Here is an 11725-nt window from a genome sequence, read left to right on the forward strand (position 1 = left end):
TTTTATTGAGACACTGGAAGGCGTCCAGGGAAGGGCAGCGAGGCTGGGGAGGGGTCTGGGGCACAGCCCTGTGAGGAGAGGCTGAGGGAGCTGGGGTTGCTTAGCCTGGAGAAGAGGAGGCTCAGGGGAGACCTCATTGCTCTCTACAACTACCTTAAGGGAGGTTGTAGACAGGCAGAGGTTGGTCTCTTCTCCCAGGCACCCAGCACCAGAACAAGAGGACACAGTCTCAAGCTGTGCCAGGGGGGTTTAGGCTGGAGGTGAGGAGAAAGTTCTTCAGTGAGAGAGTTGTTGGCCATTGGGATGTGCTGCCCAGGGAGGTGGTGGAGTCCCCATCCCTGGAGGTGTTCAAGAGGGGACTGGATGTGGCACTTGGAGCCATGGCTTAGGTTTCAGGACGCCTTTCCCAGCCTTATTGATTCGGTGATTTTTTCTTTGTCCCAGCCAATTGGATTGCAGAAAATCCCTTTGGATTGGCCCTGGCCAATCAGAGCACAGGGAATCTCCTTAGTCTGGTCCTGGCCAACTGCAACTGAGGGCTGCAGCCAATCAGAGCTGAAGGGATCCACTCCCCCTCCTCCAATGAGCTGAGGGGATCCTGGGGCTGCCTCAACCAACCCCTGGGGAGCCCAGCCCCCTGCAGTGTCCCCAGCTCTGGGGTCTCCCTGCACTTTGGGTTGCCCCCTGGGAGCCCCAGCCCCCAGGGTGAGCCCTGGGCCTGTGTAACCCCACAGCTGGCAATGGCCCCAGCCCCCAGGCTGGCTCCAGGACACTGCTGTGTCCCCAACACCCTGAAGTGTCCCCAGATTTTGGGGTGTCTCCAAGGGTGGCCCAGACCCCCATAGTGATCCCAGATGTCCAAGAGTGTCCCCAGACCCCCAGGACAGCCATGGGGTGCCCCCAGACTCCCAAGGAGACCTTCAACATCCTGGGGTGCCCCAGAGGGATTCCAACACCCTGTCCTAGATGCCACCTCCCATCCCTGAGTGCCCCAAACCCTTTGAGGAACCCCAACACCCTGGGGTGCTCCAGATCCCCAGAGGGACCCCAACACCCCAGGGTGCCCCAGACCACCAGAGGACCACAACTCTCCAACCCCAAAGGGGGCCTCCACACCCTGGGGTGACCCCTGACCCTGCAGGGAACCACAGACAGCTAGAGGGAGCCTGACCCCCTGGGGTGCTCCAAAACCTTCAGGGGGACCCAAACCCCTGGGGTGCCCCTAGACTCCCAGAAGACCCTCAACGCCCTGGGGTGACCCAGAGGGACACCAAAGCCCTGCCCTGGATCCCCTAGGGGGACCAAACACTCCAGGGTGCCCAGAGGGCAAACACCTTGGGATGCCCAAAACTTTTGAGGGGACCTAAATCCCTCACCCAGACCTGGGTATCCTTGTGCCCCCTGCAGCATCCCCACCCTGGGGGTGCCCCACGCCTGGCTCCTGGGGGGTTCCCTGGCCACTCACCTCCCTCCGGGGGTCCCTGCGTGGCCCCAGAAGTTATTGCCCCAAGTTATTGTGGGTGGCAGACATGGGCAGGTTGCCAAACCAAACTGGCACTGCCATGCAGTGCTGGCACCAGGCAGGGACAGAGCATTTTCAGCTGCTTGGAAATGGAGCTGAGGGGCTGACTGGTGTGCCCCCCTCTCTGGCATGGGCTGGGACCCACTGGACCGAGGGCCCACGCTGCTGGCAGGAGCAGGATGTAGCCCTTGGTGGGGGTCTGTGCCCCCCTTTTTTGGTGACCAACACTGTGAGGGGAAGGCCAAGGTGTCCCTGAGCTTTGTCCTCTATCCTTGTCCCTGTGGCAGGGACAAGGCTGGAGATTCCCCCAGAACAGTTGCCCCAGGCAGCTGGCACAGCTCTTGTGCCCCCTGGAGCTCAGCATCTGAGATCCCCTGACCCAGGTAACCCCAACCAGCCCCTGAGCCCCTGATGGGGATCTCATCCTCAGCCAAGGGGCTGGGGGTGCACACAAGAGCCCCCACCCATGAGGTTGTGTCGGGCACAGGAAGTCCCTTGGCAGGCAGCCCCCAGCAGGGTTTTCAGTGAGGAAGAGGAGGGAGCTGGGACCTTCATCAGGCAGCCCCCGGCAGGGTGTGTGGTGAGGAAGAGGAGGGAGCTGGGACCTTCATCAGGCAGCTCCCAGCAGGGTTTGCAGTGAGGAAGAGGAGGGAGCTGGGACCTTCATCAGGCAGCCCCTGGCAGGGTTCACGGTGAGGAAGAGGAGGGAGCTGGGACCTTCATCAGGCAGCCCCTGGCAGGGTTCACGGTGAGGAAGAGGAGGGAGCTGGGACCTTCATCAGGCAGCCCCTGGCAGGGTTCACGGTGAGGAAGAGGAGGGAGCTGGGACCTTCATCAGGCAGCCCCTGGCAGGGTTCACGGTGAGGAAGAGGAGGGAGCTGGGACCTTCATCAGGCAGCCCCTGGCAGGGTTCACGGTGAGGAAGAGGAGGGAGCTGTGTCTCAAGCGGCCCCCGGAAGCCGTCCGCACCGACGCCGTTTATTGCGGAGCCCGGAGCCGCCTCGGCCGGTGCCAAACCGCCGCCCGCGTCCGTGCGGAGCCGCGAAGGGGCGAGGGGCGGTGGTCACCTTGCTCCCACCCCCGCAGCCATCCTCCTCCTCCCCCGAGTCCTTGCTCTCGGCCTTCCTCACATGCAGGCCATCTTGCAGGCCACGGCCGAGATGAGCGCCGCACCGCGCCCGCTGCCCTCCTCCGACTGGATGAAGGTGATGTCGCAGCCGGGCGTCAGCTGCCGCACCGTGGCGTGGAACCGATCCTTGAAGCTGCGGGACGGGACGGGACGGGCGGCGTCAGCGCTGCGGCACATGGGGAGCATAGGGGCAGCGGGGGGAGCGTGGCCAGAGAAGGGCTACAAAGATTTGGGCTCCGAACCCCAGCACGGAGGGGCTGGAGCGGGTCCAGGGAAGGGACCAAGGACACCAAGGAGGCTCCAGGCTGGGGGCAGAGTGGCTGCAAAGTGCCCAGCAGGAAAGGCCCTTGGGGTGCTGGGTGCCAGCAGCAGGAGAGCAGCCAGGGAGTGCCCAGGTGGGCAAGGAGGGCAGCAGCAGCCTGGCCTGGAGCAGCAGTGGTGTGGGCAGCAGGAGCAGGGCAGGGAGTGTGCCCCTGGGCTGGGCACTGGGGAGGCCATAGCTGGAAGCCTGGGGTCAGATTTGTGCCCCTCAGTTCCAGAAGGACTTTGAGGGCTGGAGCAGGGCCAGGGAAGGGCAAGAGAGCTGGGGAAGGGTCTGGAGAGCAGGGCTGGGGAGGAGCAGCTGAGGCAGCTGGGGAGGTTGAGGCTGGAGCAGAGGAGGCTGAGGGAGAGCTCATTGCTCTCTGCAGCTCCTGAGAGGAGGCTGGAGCCAGGTGGGGGTTGGGCTCTGCTCCCTAGGAACAAGTGATGGGAGAGGAGGAGGAGAGGCAATGGCCTCAGGCTGTGTCAGGGGAGGTTTAGGTTGGACATGGAGAACAATTTCTTCCTGGAAAGGTTTGTCCAGGCCTGGCCCAGGCTGCCCAGGGCAGTGGTGCAGTCCCCAGCCCTGGAGGGGTTCCAGAGCTGTGGAGATGTGGTGCTGGGGGCCATGGGGTGGTGGTGTCCTGGGGGTGGCGGGTGATCCTAAAGACTTCCTCCAACCAAAACAACTCCTGTGAGGGAGGCTCTTGGGGATCCTCACCTGGGATGGAGCTTGTAGACAGAGCCATCGACTCCCACGGTGATTTTGAGGGTCTCCTGGCTGCGGCTCTCCCGCATGCGATTGATGACCCCTGCCAGGCCGGCCGAGCACATCTGCGCGGCGCGGGTGGAGACGCTCTCGCAGACCATGCGCACGATGTCGCAGTCGGTGCCCGACGGCAGCAGCTCGAACGCCGTCAGGATGTTGTAGATCTGCTTGCGGTCATCCGAGTCGCTGGGAGGCGGAGAGAGGAGCACGGCGGGAGGGGCATGAAGAGCGTGGGGAGAGAGGAGCGCGGAGAGGAGAGCATGGAAAGAGAGGCATTAGAGATGGGAGCATGGAGAGAGGAGCAGAGAGAGAGGAGGATGGAGAGCATGGAGAGCGGAGCAGAGAGAGGAGCATGGAGTGAAGAACATGGAAAGGAGAGCATGGAGAGAGGAGTGTGGAGAGGGGGGCATGGAAAGAGAGGCATAGAGATGGGAGCATGGAGAGAGGAGCATGGAGAGCATGGAGAGCGGAACAGAGAGAGGAGCATGGAGTGAGGAACATGGAAAGGAGAGCATGGAGAGAGGAGTGTGGAGAGGGGGGCATGGCGAGGAGAGCATGGAAAGGGGAATGGAGAGGGGAGCATGGAGAGAGGAGCATGGAGAGAGGGACGTGGAGGGAGGAGCACATTAGGTGCAGAACCTCACTGTCAGGCAGCTATAGGGGGCTGGTTTGAGGTGATGAGATGGGGGACCACAGCATGGGGCAGTGTGGGGGGCAGAACTGAACTGCTGTGAGGCAGTAGGAAATGGGGACATCAATAAGGGAGGAAGCAGAGTGTGGTGATGTGATACAGGGATCTTGGGGTGGGGGGACAGGACAGACACCACAGTGCTCCTGGAGTGCTGTGGGGTGCCAGGATGGACACTTGGGTGTGGGGCAGGGTAAGAGATGGTGTAGGGGTGCTGCCCCCTGCCCAGCCCTGCCCAGCCCTGCCCCATTCATTACCTCTCAATCTGGGACACGAAGCGAGTCTCGAAGGTCCCACGGGTCTTGAGCTTCTCGGAGGCCTCCCCGTTGAAGAGCAGGTTCTCATCCACCAGCTTCAGCAGCACCAGCCGCACGATCTCCCCCATGTACTTCCCCCCAATGATCTTCTCGTAGCTGGGGACACACAGGCCAAGGGGCAGCCATCAGGGCCAGCACCGTGTGTGGGAAGCCCATTCCCACTGTCCCACTTCATTCCTTCCTGGCCTTGCCCGCTGTGGGAGGCAGAGGAGCCCCCCAGCCTCGGGGGGCCCTGCGATGGGTCCTGCAGCCGGGGCCGAGCCCAGCGCGGCGCAGGTGGGAAGGAGAAAGGTGGGCAGGGAGGATGTGGCTGGGGCTGGGGGGGACACGACCAGAGGAACTGGCTCCGTCCTACTCCTTACAGTTGCTGACCGGGGTTAAGTGAGGTCTCGTCCACCACGCGGTCGTACTCCAGCAGGAACTCGTCCAGCTCCCCCGAGGCGCCAAAGGCTCCCCACTCGGTGTTGACACACATCCTGCCCTCGTCCCCCTCCACCAGCTCCACGTTCTGCATCTCCTCCATGTAGCAGGCGTTGCAGCCCGTCCCTGCCAGCAGATACCGCTGCTGGCATCGTGTGGTGGCACTGGGGGGTACCATGCCGACTCCCCAGCACCCACCCCAATGTGGGGGCTGTGCCCAGAGCTGCCTGTCCCCACCCCAATGTGGACAAGGGGAGCTCAGCCCTGGTCCTTCCTGGCAGCCCTGGTCCTGCCCGGCAGCCCTGGTGGGGGCTGGGGACACCCCCTGCAGGGTGCGGGGGCTCTGCATGCTGCTGGCGAGGGCAGCCTGGCCCCGCAGGAGCTGATAAACAGCCGGGCAGGGTGACATGGTGACGTGGTGACACGGTGTTTACCCAGGCCGAGGCACGGTGGAGAGCCCATATGGCCACATGCTTGACGGCACTAAAGACCGTGGGGGGCTGGTGGGCCGCTGGGAGCTGCAGAGGGGCAGAAGAGTCTGCAGGGTTCAAAGCCATCCCCACCCCCCCCAGCTCTGCGGGAGCAGCACCTCCAGAGAGTCCCCACCAGTTACAGTGAGATGCTGGAGCTGCTGGCAGCCTGGGGAGAGGCCATCCCTTGGGGACAGACCCACGCTGTGGGTCACCAGACCCAGTGCAGTGACCACCCCAAAGGTGCCCCCAGCACCATGCCGGGGCCAGGTGACCCTAGCTGGCATCCCAGCCTCAGGAGTGCTCGGTAGGGTGCTGCTGCCACTTGTCCTGTCCTGGGTGTGTGTCCCCTGACAAGACAAGCCCCTGGGGCCACGGGAACACTCCCCCCCTCGCCTGTAGCCATCTTACCCACAATCATCCCAACCTCGCACCGGTGATCTTCATAGTAGCAGGAGATCATCGTGGCCACCGTGTCGTTCACCATCGCCACCACGTCCATCTCGAAGTCCTGGGCAGACACCAGGCACAGCTGGGGCCTTGCCCTGGGGGCTGGGCTGTCCCCGAGGGTGCCTCGGCCCTTCCCCGGGACACGCCTGGCTCCAGCAGCCCCACCGTGGGGCCAGGCTGGGGGTGCCAGGGATGTCCCCCCCGCCGCAGCGCTGGCACTAGGGCTAGGGGACCCTCACCCCTCGCCGTTTGATGGCGTCTCGCAGCAGCCCCACCACGTTGTTCCCTTCCGCCCCGGAAGCCTTGAAGCCCTTGGTCCAGTTCAGGAGGATGCCCTGGAGGCCAAAAGAAGGCTGTGGGTGTAGCTGTGAGGCACAAGGAGCGCCCCCCCAGCCCTCCTGCTGCCTGGCCACCCTGATCACCTTGTCGATGTCCTCATGCCGCACGGGGAAGGAGAAGGTGAAGCCCAGGGGCAGCTTTTTGTGCTTCATCTGATGCTTGTCCAGGAAGTCAGAGATGCACTCGGAGATGTAGTCAAAGAGCTGGAGGAGAGGAGGACAGAGGCTTTGCCAGGCTGGCCACATCCTCTCACTACCCATGGCTGGCCACTGTCCCCACCACAAGTCCCCTGAGCAAGGTCATCTCCCTGCCACCCATCAGCTTCTGCCAGCTGTACCCACCCAAAGGCGGCATGGTGTGCCCTGTGCAGGAGGGGGCAGGATGCCCTGTGTGCCCAGCTCACCATCTCGGCTGTCCCTGTCATGGCATCCTCTGGGATGGAGTACATCTGGTGCTTCGTCTTCACCTTCCACTGCCCCTCCTCCCCCTCTCCCACTTTCACCAGCATCACACGGAAGTTGGTGCCACCCAGGTCCAGCGACAGGAAATCTCCAACCTCTGCAAAGCCGTGTGGTGGGAGACACACAGAGTGAGCGGCTCAGGGTGGGGCACAAAGTGAATGGCTCAGGGGGGGGTCTTGGGCCCCTGCTTGGCAAGGGGCAGGGAAGAGGTGACATGGCAAAGGAGCAGGAGTGACCCTAGCCCAGCAGCTCCCTACCTGAGCCCTCGGGTGTGGAGCGGACATAGGTGGGCAGCATTTTGACAGAGGCTTCCTCGTGTGTCTCTAGCTTGAGCCCTCGGTCCATCTCCTTCTGCATCCTGTACATCACCTTCTTCAGGTCCTCCTCCTTCAGCCGGAACTCTGACAGGATCCGCTCCACCTGCGGCAGGAGGGATGGCATCAGCTGGGCACAGGGCTGTGGGGCACAGGGAGCCTCAACCACAACCAGAGTTTCCTTCCCTTGGTCCTGCTTTGTCCCCCTCTAAACACCTCATCCCAGCTCCCCACTCTTCTCCCTCCAGCTTCACAGGACTGGCATGAAACCACACAGGACAAGTCCTCTGCTGGCACTCCCTGTGAGGTGCCCATAGCTGGCACAGCCATCCCTGTGCCATCACCATAGAGTGGTTGGGGTTGGAAAGGACCTCCAAAGGTCATCTGGGCTCAACCCCCCTGCAGCAAGCAGGGGCTGGTTGTATTGTGGACTGGTGCCATTCCAGTAGGACTTGGACCAGTGTCCTGGGATATCCCACCTGCTGAATCCCAGAGTCTTTCCCAGCAGGAAGCACTTCCAGCAGTATCATTTAGGAGCTGAGTGCTTCCCACCAAGGACCCCTCTGTGTCCATGTGACAAGAGTACCAGCATCCTCAGTCCCCTGGGAGCCAGGAGCATCCCAATCCCTGTATCCTCCCGGGAGCATCCCTGTCCCTGTATCCTGCTGGGAATCCCAGGTACCATTTTCTACCCCTCCCACCTGGCATGAAGAGAGGCTGAGGGCAGGCTGAAGCCTTGCCGGGCAGGGCTCCCTCTCCTCGCTGCCCGGGAGAGGAGCAGGGCCCACGGCAGGGCAGTGCCTGACAGCTGTTTACCCTCTAACGCAGCGAGCCCCGGCTGCGGCGCCGGCACAGCCTCCTTTAACCAGGGCAGCAGGGTAAATCTGGGGCAGGCAGCCCCCGGCCGCCGCATGGAGCTGGGGGAGGAGCGGCCTCGGCCGCTCGGGGCTCGGCCAGATGCAGCCGGTGGCATTAGAGGGCTCATTTGTCACCGGGACGTGGGCAAGCTTCAAGCGCTGCTGCTTGCACTTTGCCAGATGAATGTTTTCCTGCAGCCTGCGGCTCGTCCCGATTGGTTCCAGGGCGTAAAAGGCTTCGGGATTAGTCTGGAATATCCTGGCACGGGGATTAGTCTGGAACATCCTGGGACAGGGATGTGGTTTGGAACATCCTGGGACTGGGATGTGATTTGGAGCATCCTGGCTCTGGGATTAGTTGGAACATCCTGGCACTGGGATTAGTTTCAAACAGCCTGGCACTGGGATGTGATTTGGAGCATACTGGCACTGGGATGTGGTTTGGATCATCCTGGCACTGGGATATGGTTTGGAACATCCTGGCACTGGGATGTGATTTGGAGCATCCTGGCAATGGGATATGGTTTGGAACATCCTGGCACTGGGATGTGGTTTTGATCATCCTGGCACTGGGAGGTGGTTTGGATCATCCTGGCACTGGGATATGGTTTGGAACATCCGGGCTCTGGGATTAGTTTCAAACAGCCTGGCACTGGGATTAGTTTGGAGCATCCTGGCACTGGGATGTGATTTGGAGCATCCTGGCAGTGGGACAGCAGCCACTGCCTTGGCTCAGCCAAACCCCCTCTGTGCCTCCTGATCATTACTGAGCCCCAAAAGCTGCCCCTCAGCTCCCATCCCAAGCAGGATGCCACCCCAGGTATCTCCTCACCCCAAAGCTCCTGTCCCACAGAGACGTTGAGCCTGGGAGACCTCATCCACCACCCACAGCTGGGGAGGATCCTGGCACCCTGGAACCTCTCCAGCCATCCTCCCTGGCCTGTGCTGCCACCAGATCCCAGGGGTTCATCAGCACCGACCCCCTGAGGCGCACAGCTGCAGCACAGGGAGCGGTGCTGTGGCCAGGGGACCCCTCTGGTCACCCCAGAAAGGGACTGGAGCAGCCCACGGCAGCACCATGGTGAGGTTGCCATGGCTCTGGGGGTCTTCATCACAGGCTGGCCAGAAAAGCCCTGCCAGGAGAAGCGTGGGGCTGGATTTGCTGACCTTGCTGGAGTGGGCAGCTGAGGGCTCTTGGTGTCCATGCTGCAGAAGCTGCCCTGCAGCACCATTTGGCACTGCAGTCCAAGTTTACCATGCCCACAGGGAGCCCATCTTTGTGGCTGGCACCTGGAGGGTGGCAGCAGAGCCTTGCCTCATCCCTTCTCTTGCTTCTGAAGCAATGAGCTGGGATCTGCCTTGCTGGCTCTGGCTCCTCTCACACCACTAGAAAGGGCTCCTGGCTTCCCAAGGAGCACTTTGAGGGATCCTACAGACGTGGCACAGCTGGAAGCTGCACGGCCATAGGTGGTGGTGCCATCCACACGCTCCTGCCCCTGGCACGTGCCATGCCCTCTCAGTGTCCCCCGGACGTGCCAGTCCACAGCCTTCTCCCTGGGTGCCGCTGTGAGAGCAGTGCCGACTCGCTGAAGGGGTCGGGCCCACCTTAGCCCAGGGCCAGCAGCCGCTGGGCTGGCATCAAAGATGCCAAGGGTGATGCCCATCTGGTGGGGGCACCCTGCAGCAGCCCCACAGACACTCGTGTCTCTGTCTCCAGTCCTCGGTGTTATGAGGGCAGGGCCCAGCCCGAGACCCACGCACCAAAATGCAGAGCCACAGCTTATGGGGCTGAGTGCCCTCCCTGGAGCATGCTGGGGGTGACCTTTGGGCTGGGCACCCCCTGGGTGTGCTGTGGCTAACCCACAGCAGAGCCTGTGTCCTCCTCACCAGTGACCTCCCCTCCCGGCCACCTGTGTCCACAGCGGGGACCTTGCTCGGTGCACACTCGCAGAGCCCAGCCACAGACGGCAGGGGCGGCTGGCAGCCCAGCGAGGACCTGTGCCACCCACCCGTGCCTCCCACCCCTCTTCCTTGCGGCCCCATCGGCGACCTCACCTTCTCCTTCCTGCCGCTCTCCATCCTGGCTCGGTGATCCAGCATGGGGGCAGCTGTCGAGGCAGGGTGGGCTGCGGGCCGAACTGTCCCCCCTCAACCCCCCGGGCACCCTGCGGCGGTGCCTGGCGTGGGGAGCGAGCCCCCCTCCCCGTCCCGGCTGGCGTGCGGCCGGCGCTGGGCTGCTCCGTCCCTCGCTCCGCCGGCGGCTGCTCCACTTTCGCCGCTTTATCTCATCCGACGGCGCCGGCGCCCGCCCCTTCTCCAGCACCTGCTGAGTAGGGGGGTCCTGATGTCCCCCCTGACCCCTCAAGCGCAGGGGCAGGGAGAGGGGCCCGGTGCCCTGGGGGGCTCAGCGCTTTCACCCCACATCTCTGCACGGCGGAGCGATGTGGATCGCGATCTTCCCCCTCGCTTCCTTTCCCTGGGAAAGCTTTCTCCGGGCACACAGGGCGGGTTTTTTCGCGGTGAGGGGTGGAGAGCCCACCCTGGTGGGTTCCTACAGCCAGTGGGGAAGTCCTGGTGCAGCGGCGAGGCTCGGCCGGGACCCCTCCCCGTCGGGGGCCGCTGGCCCCGTCATGCGAAGCACCACGCCCCGGGCCGGCCGTGTCCCCCCGCCGCAGTTGTCATACCAACGGCTTGAGGTAGTGGCGGCTGTGGCAAGCACTCCACCGGACGGCTTAGCAACCCGGCAGGCTCCCATGGAGACCGCGCCAGAGCAGGAGGAGCCGGCGGCTCCATGACAAAGGTTACGGCGGCCCGGCGAGGGCTGAGGCTGACAGGGAAGTGTTCCGTGTCCCCCAGGATGGGAAATGCACCCAGCGATGCCCCGGCACCAGTGCCAGGTGTCGTGGTGCACGGACTCCGCTTTTAGGGGCGCAGGGATGTAGAAGTAGCCTCATGCCCCCCCCGTCGGTGCTGTCAGACGAGCGTTGAGGGAAACGGCGACTCAGGGGAGTCCCAGTGGGATGCTCCCAGCCACGGGTGGACCACAAAAGCTCCCAGTGCTGGTCCCTGGTAGCATCTCCTCAGCCAGAGACCTGGGGAGGGAGAAGGAAGGGTCCCTGGGAAGCCAGGCTGGGCATTGAGGGGGCTGGCAGCCCCATGGGGGAGCTCTGGGGAGGGCATAGGGTTTGTCATGGCAGGGCCTAGGAGGGCTCGGGGTCAGCCCACAGCGCCTCATCCCCACCTGGCTCATGACCCTGTGCCCACCCAGAGGGCAGGGGAGGGCTGGGGCAGCCCTGTCTTAGCCATGAGACTCTCGGGGGCCAGAAACTCTTGGGGGGCAGAAACTCTTGGGGGGCACCTTGTCAATGTGCTGCCGCGCTGTGGTGGACAGCACAGCCACACAGAGGGGTCCCCAACACACAGCGGGGTCCCCAACCTACAGAGGGGTCCCATCCATGGGCAGAACAGCCCCCGCGAGGGGTCCTCACTCTGCAGGTGGGTCCCATGCCATGGGGGGAGGCCAGCCCCATAGAGGGACCCGCCCCCCACGTGGGACCCGCCCTCCACAGGTAGGAGCCGCCCCCCACAGGTGGGACCCGCCCCATGGAGCGAGCCCACGGAGTCCTCCCCCCGCAACAGAGGGCGCCGCCGCCCTCCAGAGCACGGGGGAAGGGGCTAGCGCGCCCTCT

At 63.5% G+C, this 11725-nt stretch overlaps 1 protein-coding gene across 1 annotated transcript; it reads right to left on the reverse strand.

Annotated features, from left to right (window-relative positions):
* Positions 1–10173, reverse strand: GCK (glucokinase). The gene is made up of 10 exons (XM_068156667.1): positions 10092–10173; positions 7123–7285; positions 6808–6962; positions 6488–6607; positions 6305–6400; positions 6027–6126; positions 5088–5271; positions 4666–4821; positions 3673–3906; positions 1–2784 (listed from the first exon to the last, which is right to left on the reverse strand). Exons 1-10 carry the CDS (start codon positions 10134–10136, stop codon positions 2649–2651), a joined length of 1389 nt encoding a protein of 462 aa, XP_068012768.1. The 5' UTR covers positions 10137–10173; the 3' UTR covers positions 1–2648.
* Between the last annotated feature and the right edge of the window lie 1552 nt (positions 10174–11725).

This window comes from Melanerpes formicivorus, unplaced genomic scaffold (genome assembly GCF_026170545.1).
Source record: "Melanerpes formicivorus ecotype bairdi unplaced genomic scaffold, bMelFor1.0.p_v2 SCAF_34, whole genome shotgun sequence".
Taxonomy (NCBI): Eukaryota; Metazoa; Chordata; class Aves; order Piciformes; family Picidae; genus Melanerpes; species Melanerpes formicivorus.